The 24,412-nt window shown below is 38.0% G+C and overlaps 1 protein-coding gene across 2 annotated transcripts in view; it reads left to right on the top strand.

The window, feature by feature from the left end:
- The window catches only part of LOC149167599 (1-phosphatidylinositol-3-phosphate 5-kinase FAB1A-like), a 116,742-nt gene extending 98,559 nt beyond the window's left edge, over window positions 1-18,183 (top strand). For both annotated transcript variants that reach the window (XM_089433049.1, XM_089433047.1), the window contains exons 6-12: window positions 5,337-6,326; window positions 14,026-14,357; window positions 14,483-14,609; window positions 14,732-14,896; window positions 15,055-16,917; window positions 17,071-17,328; window positions 17,431-18,183. In XM_089433049.1, coding sequence (XP_089289175.1) covers window positions 5,337-6,326; window positions 14,026-14,357; window positions 14,483-14,609; window positions 14,732-14,896; window positions 15,055-16,917; window positions 17,071-17,328; window positions 17,431-17,763 — 4,068 coding nt within the window. In that variant the 3' untranslated portion in view covers window positions 17,764-18,183. The remainder of the gene's footprint in view (window positions 1-5,336; window positions 6,327-14,025; window positions 14,358-14,482; window positions 14,610-14,731; window positions 14,897-15,054; window positions 16,918-17,070; window positions 17,329-17,430) is intronic.
- The last annotated feature ends 6,229 nt before the right edge of the window (window positions 18,184-24,412 follow it).

Below are 24,412 nucleotides of genomic sequence, written 5' to 3'. Positions count from 1 at the left end.
GTGCCAGACGACAAACGCACCAAGTTGGATTAGACTACAGAGAAGGGACATTTCGTTGGGTATAGCAAAACGTCTAAGGCATACACTATTTACATTCCTAGTAGCAAGAAGATTATCGTGAAATGGGATGCAAAATTCCAATAGGAGAAAGCCTTTAGAAGATCTCGCGAGTTACCAAAAAATGATCAGAGTATGCCAGTAGAAGTTCCAAGAGTTGAACAAGGATCTCAGTCTCAAAGCACTAGTACGAGTACAGCGACTAGTATAGGTGTGGGTACAAGTGTAGAGGAGATTTCATAGTAGATGGAGCGGCAGGGGTAGGATGAGGAGCATGAAGGTCCACCCACCACCAATGGAAGAATAAACAGAGAGGTGCTTCAAACATTGAGAGATGCATAAGAGTTCGTGGGAGCTCCTAGATCGAGCACTAGAGAGCGAAGACAACCAAACATGTATAAGGCATTAGTGACAGAGGTCATTGACAGAGAGCCTTCCAACTATTATGAGGCCGCGCAACATTAGGTGCAACAAGATGCAATGGTAGATGAATATAACTCCCTCATGCTAAATGATGTATGTGAAGTTGTGCCTAGACCGGTGGATAGGGAAGTAGTTGGCTTTTGTTGGATATACAAGATCAGATATGCTATAGATGGTAGCGTGGACAAGTATAAGGCTAGGTTTGTGGCCAACGGATTTGCTTAGAAAGAGGGCATAGACTATAAGGAGACATTCGCTCCAGTGGCCAAATACACTTCTATCAGGGTCGTGATCTCTCTAGCAACGCAGATGGGATGAAAAATTCACCAGATGGATGTTAAGACAACTTTTCTGAATGGAGTGATAGAAGAGGAGGTATACATCGAACAACCAAAAGGATTTGAGACGCATCGGAGAGATACCCATGTTTGTAAGGTGCTATACGGACTCAAGCAAACTCCCAGAGCATGGTATGGTCGAATCAATAATTATTTGCAGCAGATAGGCTTTGTGAAGAGTGAGGTAGACTTAAACCTCTACTATTTGATGGTAGGATGTGAGCCTCTCATTTTCGTACTGTATGTTGATGATCTATTTTTGACAGGGTCATCAAGGCTCATAAAGACTGCAAGAGGGACTTAGAAGCAGAGTTTGAGATGAAGGATTTGGGACTGATGCATTATTTCCAAGGACTGGATGTATGGGAGACAGATGGGGAGATCTTCCTTGGGCAAGGGAGATATACTATGGAGATCTTGAAGAAATTTAAGATGCAGGACTGTAGACCCATGTCCACACCTATGATTACCAACTGGAGGAAGATGGACGCATCAGATGACGCATCGGTGGATCCAACCTTGTATAGGCAACTTATTGGCTCTCTTATGTATCTGGTCATCACAAGGCTAGACATTTGTTTCACGATCAATACTCTTAGTCAGTTCATGGTTGAACCAAAGATGGTACATTGGACAACAATGAGACATGTACTACAATATCTACAAGGTACCGTCGAGTATGGTTTGATATTTACTCAAGGTGATGGTGTTAGATTGATGGGATATATAGATGCATACTGGGTAGGTAGTGCAGTGGATCGGAAAAGCATCTCAGGGTGGTGTTTCAATATTGGATCAAGGGTTGTCTCTTGGTGCAACAGGAAGCAAAATCTGTTGCACTGAGTTTTGCAGAGGCAGAATACATGGCAACAAGCATGGCTACACGTGAAGCTATTTGGCTTCGGACGCTGCTAGTGGCACTATTTGGTCAAAGGATAGATTCGACCAGTATTTACTATGACAATCAGAGTTGCATTAAGCTCTCTGAGTATACAATGTTCCATGATAGTTCGAAACATATTGACATTAGATACCACTTCATCAGAGATTTACAACATGGATCAGTTCGACTACAATATGTTTCCACAGGTCAACAGGTCGCAGATATTCTGACGAAGGCATTGGGTAAGGCAAAGTTTGTCTTCTTTAGGGATAAGTTGGGAGTAGTGGAGAACACCTTCCTCGCTAAGAGGAAGTGTTAGATTTTGAAGCTGGGACAAATGTTCTAGTCTCTATGAGGCTAAGGAACATAGGAGGATTAATTATCTCCAATACCTAGAAAAAGTTTCTAAGAACATAGGAGGATTAATTATCTCCAATACCTAGAAAAAGTTTCTAAGGGAAATGTCTTAATTAAGATTAATTAGCTAGCTTTAAATTATTATTCCTAAGTCTAACTTAGGAGAAGTGGTTAATTAAATTAGATTAATTGAGACAAAATCGATTTTGCTTTAGTGACTTCCAGAAAAGTCATGACATGGAGTCGAGACTTAAGATGATCTTAGCCATCGATTAGAGCTAGATTGTGGCTATTGATTCTCCAACGAGAGATTATAAGAGAAAATTGATGGGGCTTTTGGAGATACAATGATTTGCAGTGATAGCGTGGAGGACACCAACAACAGGGTTTTAGCTAGAAAATTTGAGGAGAGAATTTCCAGAGAAATTCTTCATGAAGATTCCAGTTATTCTGAGTGAAGGAAGGAGGCCGAAATCATCTGCAGAGGCATTAGCCAGTGCGATTTGCAGGGCAGTAGTTCGATTTCCAGTTGTTGGAGGAGGTGCGAGTTGCTCTAGTGAGTTGTTTAAGGTAGAGATTATTGCCGGAACAAATTTCCAGAGGCAGTGCTAGTTCTTGAAGAGGCCGTACGGATATCTAGATTTGCTAGTGCTTGTTGCTGGATGAGGTGCGAGTTGCACAAAGAAGGATAAAGTTTATCTATAAAGGATTTTCTAGATCGATTTGGCTAGTAGAGGTGAAGAAAAAAAATATTGCCAGAGCTTTGCTAGTGAGAGGTAAGCAGTCTATGTAATTCTCAATCGCTAAAGATTATTATTAATAATAAAACCCTCATTTGCAGAACTGGTTTTCCCCACATGGGTTTTTCTAGGGACTATTGTCCAAAAATATCGGTGTCTAAATTGTGTGTGCATTAATTTTTTCAGTTCCTGTTATTATTGGTGAAAATTGCAGTAGTGATTTTATTCATTATTTACCGTAATTAATTTCAGAAGGCAAATAATCTGCATAAGATAGAAGAATAATTTCCAGTAACTGCAATTAAGGAAATTTCACACCTTATAGCTTGATTCATTTCTCTGGGTCACAACTTATTATTGTTATCAGCAAAAAGCAATCCTGATGCACCTTTCTCTTTATATGGCAAGTTACGGAGGACTACCAATGTGGAGACCTCTTGTTCTCAAAATCTTCCCTTTGTGCCCTTACTTTGTCAATTTGGTTCAAAAGAAATTGGCTTTATGGTCTCTAACCAGAGCGACTGTGTGAATACTCCATTTTTCTGTTGTTGAATTGGTCTGAGATTTCTTGATTTTTACTTGACTTGGGATCTCATCTGATGCATGCATATATGGTTCCTTTATTCCCTGTCCATTTAAAAACTTCACACCTGTATCACATTCATCATAATCAGTCTTTTCAACTTCAGAAACATCATTTCAGCCATTCTTCCAATCACCTGCCAGGGATTTGAAACAGCCATGTTATCCTTATAATGACACAGAAATTGTCTTTGGATCTGGTAGCAGCATAGAATAAGGCTATGGATTTATCACTTTATTGTAGGGGCTAGCAGTGGGGATGTCTTGAAGATGCTAGTGGAAACTTTGGCCCTTGAGCAAGGTTGAGGAAGCATACCCTTTGTGGAGCCAAGTTTGGAATGTGCCCCTGATGGTGATCTGAGGGCCTGTAATTTGACCAGCAAATATGTGTAGGTTGTGGTAACCTCCACTTTTTCTCCTGCAGAACAAGAAATGAAAATACTCCAAAGATTTCTTGGAGGTGTTAAAATCATAAACGTAGTTTTGAAAAGTTTGACCGCCATTTGCTTAAGATCTCAAAAGCTGGTCGGAGCATCCAACTACCTCTGAAATCCCTCGATGGAAGGACACAGAGGAATCACATTGTCCAAGAACAAGAACAGGACAATCAAGACGTGGTGTGGGATGCAGTCATAAATTGCATGAGTTTTCTTCCTAAGAAATTTCTCTAGCTCATCAATGTAGATCCCAAACAACGTGGGAGACAGGGGGAAGCCCTGTTTGACCCCAAAGCTGCTCCTGGTGAAGTCAGAAAATCCATGCCGTGTACATAGCTGACCTACATGTCTCATAAGGCCTCAGGAATGCCACAGTGGGGGACTCAACTTCGTCCTGATATATGTCATTGAATACATGTCAGGGCACAAAAGCTGTCACAAACTGTTTCTTTAAAGCCTTGGCCATATGTGATCTTATTCATTAGTTTGACAGAGACATGCTTAAAATTGAAATGAGTGGATTTTATTTTTTATCCTTTTAAATTGACATTTTTCCTTTTAATGTTTCCAAGGAGACCACTGAAACACTAATATTAACGACTTGGTTATCACCGTAGACATATTACCCTAAACAACTTGTGTAGAACATCACCTTGATGCAGTTAACTAGTAGTACAATATTGAATAAACCACACACCAATAAACACCTAGTGACCCACATGCCTGAAAACAATATGGCGAATAATCCCCATGAAGATGTTTTCATTGGTTCTACACCGTGGATCTCCATACTCCTCATGCTCACTGAAGGTGGAAATATGTTTGGCCTAGTTACACAGTTTCAGATGGACAAGATTTTTTGCCTGGTCTGTTATGAAAATTTTGAACCCACTTTTTCATTGAAACTTACAAGCTTAGCCTTCTAATATGCTGGAAGAAATCTTTTGCCTCGAAATAGACTTATGAGTTATTATAAGGGAAAATAGTTCCTTAAAGTCGCTGGTTGACCTGCCATTATCACAAGATTTAGAGGCAAAAGTTTTCTGAGTAAGAGCCATTCGCCACTTGGATTTTATGTTCACTATGAAACATCCAAGATATTTTGTTGATATACCTATTTAATGACCATAATCTTGCACTCATTTACATTCTTTTAACTTAAGTTGAGAACAACTACTTGGATTGATGCTATGTGGAGATGTTAACATGAATGATCGTTTATACAGATGAGAAATTCCTAGCACTGGTCTCTGTGTACAATACCCTCCTTAACTATTCATGAAAAATGTATAAATGGTATATCATCTGTTCTTTCAGTAACACTCTGCAGAAACTAGGGTTTGGCAATTGATTCTTTCTTTACTTTATGAGGCCTGAAAAGTATGATCATTTTTGTATAATTTAGGATCTTAATTTAGTAATTTTCACTAAACGTTTTGTATACTTAAGGATTTGAGTTAGCTGTTTGCATGTCTTATCATGTTCTTTTGCTATTCTGATAATGATTATGTGTTGGCAGATTTTGCTAAAAGGTGCAACTGGAGATGAGTTAAAGAAAGTTAAATTTGTTGTTCAGTATGCAGTTTTTGCAGCTTATCATTTAGCTCTTGAGACTTCATTCCTGGCAGATGAAAGGGCCACCCTCCCTAGAACTCCCTTCAGTTCTGCAGTAAATGTTACCATGCCAAACAGACAAGTGCAATTGGAGACATCTATTTGTAGAATGACAGATCCCACGGCTCCTATTCCAGGCAAAGTGCACACGAGAGAACTCCAAACACAGAATAGAGATGATAAAATTATGACCAATTCTCTTGTAACAAGTGATTCTTTGAATGAAATTAAGGGGGATTCTAAACCCACTATAAGTGCCACTGGAACTTCTGAGACAACCAAATCCTTCAGCATGTCTACTACAAGGGATATATCTATTGCTAGTGAAGGTGTGCATCAGAAAGACACATATTCAGCTTGTGAGAGCTTTTCACCACCATCTTTTTCTTCTGGTCATTCAATATCTGGGTTATCGGTTTCTTTTAAAAAAACATTAGGGGAAGCTCTTCCACTTATAGGTACAGGTCCTTATGCAGCAATCACTTCTTATTTCAGTATTAAGGATAAAGAATTTAAAGATTTGACTCCAGTTGATATATCAACAGTTTCTGTTGCATCTGGAGATAATCATTGTGAAATGGCCTTAGAGGAACCACCTGGTACAGTGCAGTTAAAGAATGAAGGAATAACTGATAATAAGGTTGATTCTATTTTATTACAGTCTCAATCCACATTTGAACACAAGCAAGAAGGTACTCATTATGAAGAACAAGGATTCTCTAAAGCAGGAGTCATGCCTTCCCGTTTTGATTATCCAAGTATTTTGGTTTCATTATCCCGCCGGTGTATTTTGAAGGGGACAGTTTGTGAGAGGAACCAGATCTCTCGTATCAAGTACTATGGAAGCTTTGACATGTCCCTTGGAAAGTTCTTGCGGGATAAATTATTTAACCAGGTAATGCTGTTGATTTACAAGTTTGTTTTTAGTTACTATAAAATTCATTTATGAGTAGCATATGTGGCTGTATTTATGCACCCAAATGAGTTGCAAACCAGGTATGGGTGTGGTGTTTGCTATTCTGTTGTGGGCTAGGGCATGGTGGGTGCTTGCTATGATCCTGGAATGCACTCAATGTATCCTAGTAACAGCAACAACAAATGCTGACAAAGAGTTCAGAAAAAGTCAAAATAGATCATGAAACTTAACTCAGTTTCACTTAATCCTAACCTAAGCTATTCTCCTCATAGTCACTGGGTTCGGCGAATTTCAAGGTTGAAATTTGAAATTCACCAAACTTCAAGCGAGGCTGAACAATTTCATTACAATTCAGCAAATTTGAAGGAAAATTTAAAGCTACCTCAAATATGAACAAATTCTTGATTAAATCTGTCTTTATTCATCCAAGCTCATTGATATTCAATTTGAACTTGTTTCTGTAGAGTTTAAAAAAAAATTAAAAACCCTAATTGAGTCTTCCAGCTGCTTAGCAATACTCTGCCCTCTGCACATCTTTCCTTCCACTCAGCACACTGTATCATTCCTTCTGCACTCCAGCCTCAATACCACTAATCATTCCAGACTCCAGTCTTGGCTCCTCTGAGACCAAGCAGTGTTATGTAATGAATGTATTTTTTCTGAAGTAAAGACACCCGTAATTTATTCATCATGAAAGAAAAAACAAAATTACATTTTTCATACTGTAAGAATTCCGGAAATATGCCTCATGGCATTGAGTTAAAAAGAAAAAAAAAGACTGAATTTTTTTTACAAAAGGAAATATACAAAGTTAAGTGTGAAAATAATAACTTAACTTCTCTTTTTGCCTTTCTTTTTTCGCACTTTCTGCCATCCTTCAGAGTTTGGTTCAACAAGAACCATTGCCAGTTCTCCTCCTGTTTCCTTTGGTGAGGTTTCTTTGTCTGAGTCTGAACTCTTAGATAGTAATGAATGTATTGTATTTTATTATAAATATTTTTAATTTTCACATTTTAGAATCTGTTGAACTTAATGCTAAATTTTATTACCAAAATTTTTGTTGTCACATTTTTGTCAAACTTCAAGGTTGCCAGACTCAAACTTGTACTTGAACCAGGTGATTTAGATTCTCCTATGTAAACATCAAAAGTTGCTGAATTTAGGTCATATAAGAAAGAGATTGAAAAGGATCAATGTATGCAAAACCCAGGTTCCCAAAATTTAGGTTTTGAACATGCGAAGAAGCTGACAACATACAGGGATGAGAAGGAATAATTATTCCACACGAGAAAAAGACAGGTCACAGCATACTAGGAAAACTGGCAAAGGGGATGAGAAAGAAGTAGAACACTTCATCTACTATACCATCACTGCTTGATTGGAAGAAGAATTCCTCACATTTAATATCTAGTTTCACATCAGCTTTAAACTTTAAAGTCAGTTGAAATAATTATACAATACAGTCAATAATGCTAAAATATAAAATACAACAATGCAAAATTAAAATATTATAAACTTTTTGGGTTCTCTTTTCATTAACTTGGACCATACAGGTATATTGGACTATAATATAGTTTCCATTTTTTTTCTATTACAATACTTCAATATAGGATCTCCATCATTGTTTTCCTGCTTCAGTTTTTTCTGCTGCAATTATTTGTTTTAGCATGCAGTTATTGTTTATATTGTATGTGATTGCAGTTATATGTTAAAAATTTGGAAGTGTATGCTTTTCATAACTAGTTTGAACTTTGATATGTAGCTTTTCATGGTGTTAATAGTGTTTTCCATCTTATTGTTTTATTATGTAAGTTATGTGAGCTGGTTCTTGTGTTGTAATTTTCATTCACATCCTACACAAAGTTATGTGAGTTGTTTTTATATTGGGTTGATTAGGTTTCTATGATGGACCATTATAGGCAATAGAATAATCCCACTCAGTGTTGCGGGGGAGCGCCCCCCCCTCTTGATCCCGCTCCCAATCCGCGCTTCGAGCGGGAGCGACTCGGGAGCGCGCTCCCTTAAAAAAATTTCCGCTCCCTGGTTTTTTTCAAATCGATATAAGGAGCGTCACTCCCGTCGCTCTGGGAGCGATTTTTATAACCCGGGAGTGGTCGGGGAGCGATTGCTCTCGACTGCCCCCGGGTTATAAAAATCGCTCCCGGCGGTGGTGAGCGACGCTCGGAAAAAACGCGTGGATAAAAAAAATTTCGTCAGAAAAAAAGATAAAAAAATGCGATATGTGTGGAAATAAAGTGAGGGAGGGAGGGAGGGAGGGAGGGAAAGAATATAAATAGACCCTCCTTCATTCATTTCATCACTGTAATGAGAGTGAGAGTGGGAGTGAGAGAGAGTGAGAGAGAGGGTGAGAGTGAGGGTGAGGGTGAGGGTGAGGGTGAGAGAGTGAGAGTGAGAGTGAGAGCGAGAATGAGAATGAGAGTGAGAGCAAGAGAGTGAGGAGCAAGGAGAGAGAAAGAGAGAGCAAGGAGCAAGGAGCAAGGAGCAAGAGAGTGAGAGAGCAAGAGAAAGCAAGGAGCAAGGGGAGATTGAACAGATTGCAAGGGGAGATTGGACGCCAAAGAGGTAGGCTCTACAATATTGAATAGAGTGTCTAGCAATTTTTTTTTAATGCTCATTCTTAAATAAATAAATAATTTTTTTCTCTATTTCCCATTCCCATTCCCATTCCATTTTTTAAAATTTTGCAGATTCAAAACTTCAAATTTCAAACATCATGGTTATATTTCTTGGCATTTTCCTCTTCTTGGTTCCTTTTTTGGTTATTATGGTGTTGGAGAGTAGAAAAAGGAGGGTTGAAAATGAAGAAGGGGATGAAGAAGTGGGTCATAGTGGATTTGATGAAAACCTCTGTGAGGAGGAGCTAGAGGTGAGTAAACATGAGTCAGCTCAAAAAACTAAACAAGACCAAACTCCATTGTGGAAATATGTTAATAGGCCTGAAGCAGGGAAAGGGGGTGGAACCACTAAATTTCACTGCCCCCTTTGCAACAATAATTACATAGGTTCATACACCCGTGCCAGAAAGCACCTCTGCGGGAAAAGGCCATGGGATGGAGATAAAAAAATAGGAATCAAAACTTGTTCAAGTGTGTCAGCAGCAGATAGAGCCAAATACATAAGGGAAGAGGAGGAAGCCCAATACAAATCTAAAATATCAAAGGGTTTCTTTGAACCAAGCTCACAATCACATGCACAAAGAACTCCTTCAGCATCCTCCCAAGGCAGTGGATATGGAGGCACAGGGTCACCTGGTTTAAGGTGTAGAAGCATATCAGATTTCCTTGATGAAGGGTGTAGGAATTATGTGGATTCAAAAGTTTACAGGTTTCTCTATGCATGTGGGATACCATTCAATGTTCTTCGCTTACCTTATTGGCACGAAATGGTTTCTGCCATAAATGATGCCCCTAAAGGATACAAGAGCCCTGGGTATGACAAGGCAAGAACCGTTCGACTTGATCATGAAAAAGCAAAAATATCACATTCTTTGAATAGAATGACAATTTCTTGGACTGACCATGGGGTGTCCATTGTATTTGATGGATGGACAAATGTAAAAGGCAAGCCATTGATAAATGTTCTTGCTGTGTCTGTTAGTGGTGCCATCTTTCTTTCAGCATATGATTACTTAGACAAGTCCAAGACTGACATCAACATTGCAGAACCATTACTTGAAACAATTGAGCGTATTGGGCCATACAATGTCATCCAAGTCATCATTGATAATGCTCCTAATTGTAAGGCAGCGGGAGCAATTATTGAGGATAGATACCCCAACATATTTTGGTCTGGGTGTTTGGTTCACACAATGAACCTTTTGATGCATGATATTGTTAAGAACAAAAACGAACAATACAAATGGATTGGTGATTTGTACAAGAGAGGCAAACAAATGATAAAGTTTATTACAAATCATAGCAATACCCATGGCCTTTTCCGCAGTCACTCAAGATTGGAGTTGTTGAAGATCGCGAGGACTAGATTTGGTAGCTATTAACTCACCTTTAGGCGCCTTTTGAAGGTAAGAGAGTCATTGGCTAGCATTGTATCAAGTCCACACTGGCAGGTATTAAAGGAAAGGGCTACAAATGCAGCTGACAGGCAAGGTTTTGAACAGGTGGAGGCTGCTCTTGATGGCATGTTTTGGGCACGTGTGAGGCAAGTATTGGATTTCACCAAGCCCATTTATCACATGATTCGGTTTGCAGATATAGATAAACTAGTGATTGGCGAGGTGTATGAGCAGATGGATACCATCTTGGGGCAAATAAAAGATATTGTTCATAACCATGATCCCAACTTGTATAAACTGATTCACGATTGTGTGTGTATACGGTGGGATAATCTTAATGTTCCACTACATTGCTTAGCGTATATCCTTACGCCAAAATACTACTCTACATCTTGGTTGGGCCAACCTGCACCAGGGGGTGGGGTTAGGGTCAAAACCCATATAGATGAAGAGGTATCTAAAGGATATTTGCAAGTATTAGAAAAGTTGATAACTGACAGGGAGGAATGTGCTAGTGTGCGTCTTGAATTAGGCAAATACTTCAGTTGCACTAGTTTGTTTGGTACCTTTCATGCAATGGAAGATAGAGACAAATTTGATGCTCTCACATGGTGGGAATCATATGGCGGCCATGGACTTTTGCCAAAAATGGAAAAAAAGTTCTTTCACGGGTGTAAATACTTCTTCTGCAGAGAGGTGTTGGAGCACCGGGCAGAAAGCTTGGTTTATGTGCACTATAACTTGAGGTTGTTGAGTCATTACTGTGATCGGGCTTATGATGATCCGACATATAAAATTTGGGACACCCACCCAGAGGATGATAATTTGGAGGATGGCACTATACATCTTGAAGAACTAGAAGCGGAACTTATGAGAGAGGAAGATGAAGCAACAACCATGCCACCTCCACCATCCAGTAGCAGTGCTCGAGTTCCGAGTCTTGTTCCTTTGCTGTCGCTGCCTCCATCTACACCCTCACGTGGAGGGCATGTGCCTTCTGGTTCTGGTCGTTGGTCTGTGTGGGAGGAGACTCCTAGAAGACCACCATGACCTGCTCATACATCAGACACTTCTCGTGGCAAGGGCCACATGAAGTAGTAGATAATAGATTTACAGTTTACTTGTCTTTTCTAGTTTCTATTAGTTTTCATAACTGTTGAGTCTTGACTCTTTCATATCATAATGATATTTTTTGTAAACAATATATGACTGTGACAATCTAAGTTTGAAGTTTGAAGTTGGCAATTATAACTTATTGGTAATGATTCTGAATTATGAATATGATGCTTTGTGAAAGTTGTTTCATTTCATTTCATAATTCATTTTATAACATTTCATTTCATGTTAGATATTATTTCTTGTAATTGTTAAAGTTTAAACATAGCTTACAAGTACAACTTTTGTGATCAATGATGATAAATGTTATATATTGAAATTTTCAATTTTGAAATCTTGAAGTTGAAACTTTAAGATTGATGAATCATGATTCACGAGACTCAGTATGTTGTATGTTACTAATTTGTGGACGTGGGTGATGAAGATTATAACTTCTAGATGATTGATGTTATATGGTTCAATGATCAATCTATGTTTTTTTATGTTTTTTATATTTAATTCATCATTCTACATGTTTTTGTTGACATATATGTATCAAAATATAAAAAATATAAAAAATATATATATTATATAAAAATCGCTCTGGGATTCGCTCCCAAACTGGGAGCTTTTGAAAATGTTGCTCCCGCACCCGTTTTCGCTCCTGCTCCCCGCTTTCACTCCCGCTCCCAAGTAACACTGATCCCACCATTGGCAGCTCCATTGCCAATGAAAAATGCATAAACTAAATAAAAAAAATTCTTCACACAACATTGAAGGAATAGTTGGTGAAATGATTAAATTCTTTGTTTAAGAGGGTTTTTCACCCTAGGCCCCAGACTATGAATAAAGCTGGTATCCAAATACAGTCCAGAACTCGCGAAAAGTAGGACAGCAACAGCCCCTAGGAAGAGCTACATGCCAATGGAGCTGTCAAGTATGGGGAATATCAAGGGAAGACAAGTTTATGTTGGCTGCTACAAGATCAGGGACGGGAACACTCTAAAAGAATAGAAAGAACCTCTCAAGCAGGGGCAATGCCCATCTCTTTAATGCAATCTGTGTGTTCTAGTTTTCCCATAGTGGTGGAGTATAATCTGGAAACATAAGCTTTCCATCCAACCCTAGCTGATGAAGTGGAAGAGAAATTTTTTCTTCCGACTATGACTATAAATATAGCCAAGGCAAGTTGGTGGAAAATTGGAAGGAGAATTGATTCTCCTCTATGGGAAATCTGATTTGTCCAAGTGGATTAAAGGTATTGATGTTTGCACTTTACAGAGCCATCTTGAGAGTTGAGCTTGTTTCTGACATTTAGTCCCATGCATTGTGATTGAATAATTAATTTACTTAAATTAGAATTTCTCTTTCTAGCACCACTTGTCTTTTCTCTCAAGAGCTGATGATTAGCCCAAGGTCCATATCAAAGTCCTTATGGTTTAGCAATTGGCCACTAATCTTTAGTTAATGGACTTTTAGGTTTAACTAGTACCTTATTCCATGGGTTAAATTTCCAACTTGCCAAAAGCTAAAGAAGCAAACTAAAATTATTTCATGATAGTTGGGCATGCCCCATGCATTTGCAGACTGCAGTTAATCTCTCGTTTTACAAAAATGGGATGTAACATATAAATGCAAGGTTCTACAAAATTGTCAAGCGCTTGGCGGAAGAATAAGGATGACTCTATTTAAATTCTAATAATATAACATATATGAAAATTTTGTAGAACCTTGCATTTATATGTTGCATCCCATTTTTGTAAAATGGGAGATTAACTGCAGTCAGCAAATGCATGGGCTATGTCCAATTATCATGAAATAATTTTAGTTTGCTTCTTTATCTTTTGGCATATATATATATATATATATATATAAATGGCCCATGCATTTGCAGACTGCAGTTAATCTCCCATTTTATATATTTCTCCTAATTCTAAATCATAGTCCTCGTTGTGAGCTTAAATATTTTTTTCCTGCTTGATTGGTTTATGATATTTTGTCTGTATTTATTTCTACTGTGGCTGTTTCTGCGTTTTAAAAACTTCTTGTACAAGTCTGACTCATATGCCCATTACTTATACCACTGTTGCAGAACTCTCCAACTAATTGGCAGTTCAATTATAAAATGATTAATTAGCTGAAAAAGTTGGTGATTTTTACAGTTTTTAATATTTGGTGAGTATTTTTTTGCCAATCTTTTCAATAAAATCAGCAGCAGTGGCAGATGTTACACTTCCAAGATAGATTTTTTTCATATTTGTTGGATAGGGAAAATGTTGATTCAGCTTGCTTATGTTGTTTTAAGTCCATATTTTAATTTATTATTTAGTTGAAAAATATGAAATTAAATGCATTTTTTATTTCTCAGTGTTTTTCCGCTGAGTTTTTCTGGATTCAGTGATTTTGGACCCTTGTTGATTTATTTCCAAGTCTGAGTTCTGCAAGATTGATTTACACATGTTTTAAAAGTTGGGGTCTTCTATGTAACTGTATTCTAAAACTTTGCTTCTATGGCTATAAGGAACTTACAATTTGTCCTCGACATTGCAGAATTCTCGCTGCCATGCTTGTGAGAAACCTCCAGATGCCCATGCATACTGCTATACTCATCAGGAGGGAAGGCTTATGATATCTCTTCAACGAATTCCTCAACCTCTTACTTTACCTGGTGAACGGGAAGGAAAAATATGGATGTGGCATCGGTGCCTGAAATGTGAATGGAAAGATGGACTTCCTCAACCAAACAGGAGAGTGTTGATGTCTGACGCAGCATCGGGTCTGTCATTTGGAAAATTTTTAGAGCTTAGTTTCTCAAACAATGCTGCGAGTAGAGTAGCAAGCTGTGGCCATTCCTTACATAGAGATTGTCTTCGTTTTTATGGGTATGGATATACCTTATTTATCAGTCATTGACTTCTAATAATTTCCAGCTGTTGCACCTAGTATATCATGATCTCTTCTCAGACACTTGGAATGACTTATTTCTATGCCTTTCCCAATGGAGCAGGCTTGGCAGTTTGGTGGCATGCTTCCATTATTCTTCCATCAATATTCTGAGTGTTCATTTGCCACCTGCTAAACTAGAATTCAATAACCCAAATCAACAAGACTGGCTCAGGAAGGAAGCAACAGAGGTGCCCGCAGCCTTTTCATTATTCTTCTGTGTAAATATTTATTTCTAGATCTGCAACCTTACAAACAGGTGGTTTGGTTTATGTATCGTCTTTTAATGCTCCTGTCTGATTATGTAAAATAGGTTACACAAAATGGGGAGGAGTTCTTTTTGGAGGTTTTTGATTTGATTCATCAAGTTGAAGAGAAAATTTCAAGTGCCGGGCCTTATCCCACTGCAATTTTTCCAGAGTCAACAAAAATTGCAGAAGTTGAAGGGATGTTACAGAAAGAGAGAGCTGAATTTGAGGTGAAAATCCTTGGTCCAATAATCGGTTTCTTATATATTTTCTTCTCAATGCAAGTATGCTTTCAAAACTTTATCTGGATTATGTAGCATTTTATTCTATCAATACTAATATAACTGCAAAATGTACTTGGTTCTGTACATTGTTCTTTCTGAAACAGGAGTCATTGCAAATGGCTATCACCAAAGACTGGCAACCTGGTCAACCGGCAGCTGATATTTTAGAGCTTAATCGCTTAAGGCGGAAACTTATATTTCAATCATATATATGGGATAAACGTCTTTGTTATCTGCATTCATCTCTTAAAGTGAAAAGGTCTTTGGTCAATTCAGACTTTAGTCTACCAGATCTTAATGGTTCTTTGCAGGAGAACATTAATCCCGAGAAACAAGGGTTGATTCATGTGGCACGGATTCATGATAGTAACATCAAAGGTGCCAAAATTTCAGAGGAACATAATTATGGCTGTACAGTGAATAACGTTAGTCTTGGTGATAAAGAGGTGCCAGTTGTTGGTCAGAAAATAATTACTGGTGCACTTGTGCAGTCCCCTAGCATTCCTGGCATTCAACAGGATTCCAATTTGATTGATCAATTAACAGAGGCAGCCAGAGTGGGCTTGATAGTGAATTCAGAGGCCATGAAACCAGATCAGATATCAATGAATGAAGATGATACTATCAAAGATTTGAATCCAGTCAGGCAGGATAGAACACATCAGGCTGTCAGTGACAAGTACTCTACTGATAACAATAATTCAGAAGATAGATCAGTTGGTAGAATTGGTACCGGGGACATGTTGGATACTTCAGAGAAAGATTTGGGAGTTTATAGGAGAGTGCTAGAGGGACATTCTTGTAATGTGTCTAATCTTTCTGATAAACTGGATGCTGCATGGACTGGTTATCCTTCATTGGCAGGCCAGGCTGCCCATGTGACATCACAAGGGCAAGGAGTTGTTAATGCAATTCCAAGTCTTGACAATTCTGGGGCGTGTTCTGAACTGCCTTCGAAGACGGTTTCTGATTCCATCAAGCCAAGTCTGGTTCCATCTATGGTAAGGACTGAAATTAATGATTCTAGTTCTGACACACGAGATATTGATGGGTCAGACTTACCAGATGCAAACGTGCCTCTATCAGTGGTTAGAACAGCTCATTATTTAAATTATCCCGAATTTGAAGAAAGCTTGATCTGGGAACCCTTTTCATACTTGCATATGATTTTCAGTAACACCTCTCAGGAATCTATGAGAATTATTGAACTAATTAGTGATTATAAGCCAGAATTTGTGTCCTCAGCTGTTAAGCTGCTTGATCAGGGTGGAGCAAAGTTACTCTTACCGACTGGCATTGACAATACTGTCATTGCTGTTTATGAGGATGAGCCTACAAGCCTGATAGCATATGCTGTCACCTCTAAACAGTACCAGGCTCAGATCTCTGATGATCAATTGGAGGAGAAACACAAAGAGAAAGATGAGGACACAGAAAGAGATTCTGAAGACTCATCTGTTAGAGATACTGCTCCTTATTCTCTTCAGAACACAGAGAACTCCTTTGAAGTGGCTGGAGTTCCTTTTGGGGGTAGAACATCTTTATCTGAGGATCTTTCTACTTCTAGTTCCTCTGGTTCCAATGAGATTGTGGCTGCAGATACTGTATTACATACAAAGATCAGGCATGCAGAAATATGTTTTGGTGATGAAAATTTGCCGGGAAAAGGGAAATATTCAGTAATTTGTTACTATGCAAAACAATTTAATGCTCTTCAGAAAAAATCTTGCCCAACAGAGAGAGATTTTATATGTTCTCTGAGCCGTTGTAAAAAGTGGGGGGCACAAGGTGGAAAGAGCAAGGTTTTTTTTGCAAAAACTCTCGATGATAGATTCATTATTAAGCAGGTCACTAAAACAGAATTGGAGTCCTTTCTTGTCTTTGCCCCAGAATATTTCAAACATCTTACAAACTCGTTATGTACAGGAAGCCCCACATGCCTGGCAAAAATCCTTGGAATTTATCAGGTTATTGCTATAGTTATTTCCATGTATTTTCTTAGACATGCTCCTAAGGTTGTTGGGAAATGATAGTATTCCCGTGTTGACATGCCCCTAAGTTTTCTTTTCATTTATTTGTGTTCACTTCAAATATGGATGGCTCATAATCTGATTCTGCAGGTTACTGTAAAACATTCAAAAGGTGCAAAAGATGTTAAGATGGACCTTATGGTGATGGAGAATCTTTTGTTTGGAAGGACTGCAACTCAGATTTATGACCTGAAAGGCTCTCTTCGCAACCGATACAATACAGATTCAAGTGGAGTTCTTCTAGATCAGAATTTTATTGAAGCAATGCTAACATCTCCAGTATTTGTTGGGAACAAGGCTAAGCACCTTTTAGAGCGAGCTGTTTGGAATGACACTGCGTTTCTTACTGTGAGTATGCTTCTGTTTTTTCCTCCATACTCATATATTTGTTCCAGTATTCTGTTGGTAAGCAGTTTCTCATGGTTTTGTATGTGGCACTGATGTTTACAGTCAATCAATGTGATGGATTATTCATTGCTTGTTGGAGTTGACGAAGAGCGACGAGAACTAATTTTGGGCATTATTGATTATATGAGGCAGTATACTTGGGATAAGCATCTTGAAACATGGGTAAAAGCATCTGGAATTCTGGGAGGTCCAAAGAATGAAGCACCCACTGTTATCTCTCCAAGGGAATACAAAAAAAGGTTTCGTAAAGCAATGTCTACCTACTTTCAGACAGTGCCAGATCTATGGTCTTCTCACTTTATCACGAATCCTTCCCTGAGTGAAGATAATACCAAAGAGAGCACTGAAGAGCAAGCTGTAAAGTCCACTCCATAGTACATTTTTCTCTGCCAACCATTATACAACTCTTGCAGGATTAGCGGGGTGAATTTTTCCTGGGTAACCTCTTCAAAGAGAAGTACTATTGATTGTATGAGTAAAAGAAAGTTTGTTTCTTCTAGAGCCAGATAGTTCCATTCTTTTTAGTTTTGACTAAATCTCATCTGTATGATTATTTCTGTAATATCGATGAGTGTAGGAATTTTAAATTGTCAATGCTGTATCCTTTAATCCCTGTAAAAATTCTGTAGATAATTATTTGTATATCTCATGTCATATGAGTTGGGTCTAGAAAATGGCTGTATTATCAGCGATTTGGTTATGATGACTCTGCACTTGATTTTTATAGTGATTACAAATCCAAATTCTTAAGTCAAAGTCCAGGAGGTAATATTGATAATTCACACGTTGAACGCATACATATCCTATCTGTAATTAAATCTTGGGTATTGATCTAACTTGAATCAGTTCTTTATTTCTTTCATGGCTTCTTGAAGTCTGCAGGTTATTGGGAACTGAGTAACTTAAAGTTGTTATAGTGCTGCACTTGCTATCCAGAATTGATATTACATGTCTCATCATGAAATTTCATTTTGCTACTGCTTACTAATACACCAATTGATAAGGTAATATTGCAGACGTTTAAACATGTGCTTGATTGGTTGCATCGATCAAGCAAACTAGGTACTCATGTTTTGGTCATCACAAAATGTTGTTAATAAATGCACTATACCTGCTTTGAGGATACACATTCATTATGCATGTTACACGTCTTTACTTGGCATCCAAAGCTCTTATTGTTTGGTAGCTCTTGTTTAATTAACTTGAAAGCCTTAAAAGGCTTCTACAAAGAGAAAATGATTTATCCAATAAAACGATCACTAATGTTTGCAGACTTTGTAGATATTACATATGTCATGCCAAGGCAATTGTCATGGATCAGTCTCCTACAACAATCACAAAACATTTTGACAAAGAGAAATATTAATCGTAGTTTGATATGTATTTAGAGGGTGTCTTAAGGGTGTTTTTTATATGATGATGATGATGTTGTTCAAGGTGCTTTATTTCCTCCCATGCTAAATTGGACATGTGTTTTATGGTAGATTTACCTAACAAGTCTTGCACAAAACAGTTTAGGAATCTTGCAACATTCTTTAGGTTACATATTGTGGATTGAGTTCTTGGGTATTTAGCTTAGGTATTGAAAAACTGAGGAATTTGGATATCTATTAGTTCATTTATTTTGGTCTTTGAGTAGCCATTAGGTGTTGTCTTCTGCAAAGGGTAAGATAGTACAATTGAGCATTCACACATGCATTAGATGACAGACAATAAGATTATGTATAAAAGAATATATCACATTATTATTGTTAAAATTCATAGAAGAATAAAAAGCTCATCAACACATTTATCTACTAACCTTAACTAAGAATCTACATATTTATATCTAGTAATAAGAACCATAACAGAGTAAACACCAAAAACTAATGACTCACTACTTTACGATGGACATTGATTAGTCAACATTTTGACTAGCCAACCTAAAATCCTTATTTAGTCAATGTCTTAAAGTTCGCTAATATAGGAAACCCTCTAGCATCTGCATATAAGAAATAGTTGAAATTTACAAGTACACTTCATCTTCGTTATGAATTAGACATGAATTTCTTGAAGATCTTGACATTGTCTACAAAGCAAATTTGGTGCTATAAATTCAATTTATGAAGATAGTAAGTTCAGGACATTGCTTTGTTTGGGTTTGTTAACTAGTTTGATATGTGTTGGGTAGATTAACAAAAGGATGGAAAATTAATCATGCAAGTTTATATGAAATTTATCTAATTGAATTTGTGAACAAGGCTACCACACAATTTTGAAGGTTCTCTTATTTAGGATCACACCTTTTATTTCACAATATGTGATCACCATTGCTCTCTTCTTCATCCTCCACTATATTTAATCCAATCTCCACATTTGTTGGTATGGAGGATGACCCCTTAAGAATATCATCAACGTCAAAAGTGTCTAGCTCTAACATTGGCTCATTAAGATCTAATCAACATTGTTGTCCAAACTCATATCATGAAGAAACACTTCAATCACTCCCTCTACCTGCAAATAAATTGGAGGTTAGAGTGCATATACACCATTGTCTCTGCCTTGGACTACTCAAGCTTGCTCTTCGTCATACTATACAAATTCTCATATGTGTTTCATCTCCTCTTGCAACAAGAGAATCAAGTAACCTGAGAGAGAAGCCTCATGGATAATTGATGTAGAGGGGGGCATGCTATCCCATGAGTTGCACACCAAGCATAGGGCTTCCTAGGTCCCTTGTCTTTGAGCACATCATAGCCTCCAGATCTCCTAATGCTGGTGGAAAACTCTACTAAGTACCCCTCTATCTCATCAAGGGATGCTCTATCTTGACTAAATGCATCCTTCCTCCCTTGTGAAATTTCACCATCCACATGAGGAGGGAATTGCAAGAAGGCCCATCATTGAGTCAACCATTGTTGGTGTTTGAGATTTAATGAGTGAGCCAGGCAATGCAAAGGTATGCAATTCTTATCCCACATGCTAAGAAGAATATTCTATATGGTGGTGAAAAATCTCTCTATTAATGTCTCAGATTTGGGGCATTCATTTTGAAAAAAAATAGTGTTCATAGACTCAATCATGGAATCACACTTCACATAAACCTCTCCTAGGATGGGCTAATCCATGCCAACGAATTGCAACAAATGATAGGGTCCATGCTCTTTTGATCCGTAAACTACCGTGGATATTCCACTAAACAATTCGTCACAACATATTTGATAAAATTATATTTAAAATATGAAATTGTACACTAGTAAAGTGTGATTAGATTTAGGGATCTGTAGATTTATTGTTAATAGTGCATGCATACAAACTAAAATTATGCAGAAAATAGAGAACGAAAAATAAAAGTTCATACACATTTGACACACGATATGACTTGCAAAACCCTTTTAGGAGAAAAACCCCACTGGAAGGTGATTCCACTTCGCTCTCTTTGTCTGAATGGAAATATGGCTGTGAGTTCAAAGAAGTATGACTTGTGGCTCGCGGGCTACTACAATGCACAAATCCTCTCTATGTGCTTTATCTCCTATCCCTCTCTATTATTTTGCTCAGCTATGGAACAAATGCACTCGAAAGAATGTAACCCATTTTCCTCATCGCGACCCAGTTATAACACAACCTGATAGCCTATACGAGTGGTTAGGATTGACTACCTCAACTCTTATCCAAAGTTACAATATAGACTCTTCTAGATTCTTTTACATCATAATAACGTGGCTAGACCCTTTTGTTGGAAAACCGAGAGGCTTTATAATTAGAGTATATTTTCCTTTCTTTGATAATTGCTTGTGAATTTTGGCTTCTTATTTATCTAATTATGTTCTTATTCATCAAACAATTATCAAAACGTAAACATCAAGATCACAAGAAAATGGAGAACACAAGATATAGACTCCAAGCCAGGGAAAAACCCCTCAAAAGGGAAAACTCGGAAAATTCTCTTTGCATAGAAATAGAGCAAATGAGACATCTAATACACTTCCACATTCTAGAAGCCAAGTCAAACCCTCCTTCCGCTCAAACTTTGGCCTTTCTCTTTCTCTGTAAAATTTCAGATTAGATGCTCCAAATTGTATGTCCAAAATGAGCTCCAACTTTCTTCTATTTATATTTGTTCAGAGGGGCGCAAACAATCATGTCTTTTGGAGCAGAACCTACATGACAGACATGGCCGACTTGGCTTCCAAAGGGAATTTTTATCCAAAATACATATTTAAAAATTCTTTTTCCCTTTTCTTTACAATAAGATTTTGACTCTTTGACACAAGAAAACCTAGAAGCACGAAGAACATGCTTAAGTATTAAAATAATAATTTCTTGAGCATGAAACCCATGCTGGAAAAAAATATTTCTTTCTCTTCTTTTGCATTTATATAAAATATATAATGACAATTATGAAGACCAAACCTAGTTACATTTTCCAACACTCCCTCTTAAGTAGGGAGGTCTTCATAATTCCATAACTGGTACAAGGATACTTCTCAAATTGAAATATTCTCATAAGAAGAGTCGTACCAACATCACAATCAACATATACTATTCCAGGGATCTATATACCACTAGGCTACTTCCAAGGTATCAACCCAAGATCTTTCAGGGATCTAGGCAAAATTTAGGCTAGTGCCAAGGCGCTAACCCAACATCTCACAAGGATCTGGGTACCATCTTGGTTACTTTCAAGGTACCAACCCATCTTACAGGGATCTAGGTACCATTTAAGCTATTGCCAAGGTATACCCTAAGTACCATCATACTATTGAAGAATCTAGGGCAAATAAGTGTAGTGTGATTTTTCGTTACTTGATAACAATTTGTGGAGTTTTTTTACTTTTTCTTGTTAGCTTAATCTTCTTCTTCTTCCTATTAATGCATGTGTGTGTACTTCATCAAATTGCTACCAAAACATAAGAACAAGAACCCAAGATGTTGGCTCTCTGCGAGGGCCAAAACCTCTCTTCTCTTGAGAGGAAAACCCTTTCGTGAATTTCTCTTATTGAAGCTTCTATTGATCAATGCCAAACCCTAGACCTTTGATAAGAAGATCCTCCAAGCATAAGTCGAGTCCTTTCAAGATTACTTCCTGTTGCAACACTTCGTCCTTCTCCTTCCAACACTTTGTCTTCCTCCCTTTGACACTTCTTCCAGCAACCGTAGAGACCTTAGATTGTATGCTCTAGGATGAACCTTGACTTTTTCTTCCTTCGCTTGAGATGGAGCCTTCCTAACTTGAGAAGATGACCTTGTTGCCTCCCAACCGAGCCTTCTTCTCTTTCACAAAGATTGCAGACTTAATATGATTGTCCTGCAACCCTAGATTTCGGCACGTGTGGTGACTTCCTTTATATAGTAAGCTCTTTTCTTCCTTCGCTTGAGTGTCCTTCTCCTTCGCTTGATTGGGAGACCTTATAGGTCTAGTTTCCTAGTCCCATTAGATAGATATGCCGACAATGAGTTTCTGTTGCTATGGCCGCAAGCAGACCCTTCCCCTTTCGCACATGTGGCTATGTGTTCACCCTAGAGATAGTCCTTAATCTTCAACTTCTCTCTTCCTTCACTTCCTTAGAAGACCTTTTCGTCCTTTTTCTTAGCCTCTTCTTCCCTCGGATTTCAGAGCTCTTGATTGTGTTGTAATGGAGTGGAAAACCTCTATTTATAGAGGACTGTCCATCCTTTTAGGCTGACTAGAAGGATGCCATGTTAACTATTTGTAGGCCAACTTGTTGAGCAGACTTCAGATGGTTTCTATGGCGGTATAACATGCTTGAAGGAGCTTCTTTGATGGTGCCTTTGCATAGGAGGAGACTTGACTTTGCTTGGAGGTATTCTTTTGACTTTAATACATAATCATACATGGTGTAACATGCCCTTAAAGCCTTCAACATTTCCTTTTGACTATTTGACTCACTGATAACACTTAACATGTGCTAGACCTATTTCAATGAGCAAGAAACTCATTGTCATATATTATAAAAATAATATTTTTTTTCTTGAATAAGTACAAATATCAAAAGTACATTTATGAAGACCGAACCTAGTTACATTTCCTTCAACACTCCCTCTTAACTAGGGAGGTATTCATACAATATTACAAGGTGTTTGGCTATTATCAATTTCTGAAGAATTCACATAAGAGAAACCTGATTTGCAATCCATTTGTTATAGCATCATATCCATCAACATTGTCATAGTGTAAGGCCTTGACTAACAACTCCATCTCTTCATGAGATCATGAGCTACAATGCTGGCGAGACCAATGATTTATAGACACCTCCATCACTACCTCTCAAGGTAAATACCCACCCGGGTGTTCTCTGAGTATGACCTTCTAGGACTATTCTTATCTTGGGTTCCCAACCCTCAAAAAATATCGGTCCTCTTGCCTACTATTGTCTTGGATGCCCTACACATCCTTAAAGAGTATCAGATCCTAGATGATTACCTAATCTCCCCATTCTTTCTTCCAAGTGAAGACAATAATGTTGTGTCTACATTTCCATTCATGGCCTTCATCGAGACTTACGGCTGTTAGTCCTGGTCTAGTGCATTAGCCATGAGATGGAAAAAACAGAAATGTCACTCCTTTGTAATCAGGGGTGATCCAAAACTCCCTCTTGATTAGGGACTTGTCAGGGCTCCCTCTTAACTAGGGAGTCATTCATTCATCATCAACTTCTTCTTCGTGGGTCCTTCAACTGCTTGATCTCATTTCTTGCTTGATGTCATGAAGTCTTTGTTTGAACTTCTTCTAGGTAGGGCACCATCCATTGATCACTTTCCTTCCTGGTTTGTCATGTCATTGCTTCCTTCGTGGAAAGTGGCTTTCTTGTCATACATAAGGTTTTCTTGTCATCTGGTTACTCCTTTGTCATTTGTCCATGCTTCAGAATACTCTTCTCATGGATGCTTTGTTGTACTTGCTTGTTTACATGCTTCAACCTAGTAGCCCATCATGACTTCATCCTGATATTGCTTCAACATTAATTGGTGCTTTTTGCTGGATGGCTTCTTCATCATGACATCTTCGTAGAGTAGAATT

Source organism: Pinus tabuliformis, chromosome 5_1 (genome assembly GCF_031772625.1).
Source record: "Pinus tabuliformis cultivar Carrire ecotype Pingquan chromosome 5_1, CPIR1, whole genome shotgun sequence".
Taxonomy (NCBI): domain Eukaryota; kingdom Viridiplantae; phylum Streptophyta; class Pinopsida; order Pinales; family Pinaceae; genus Pinus; species Pinus tabuliformis.
This window is presented reverse-complemented; position numbering and strand designations above follow the sequence as displayed.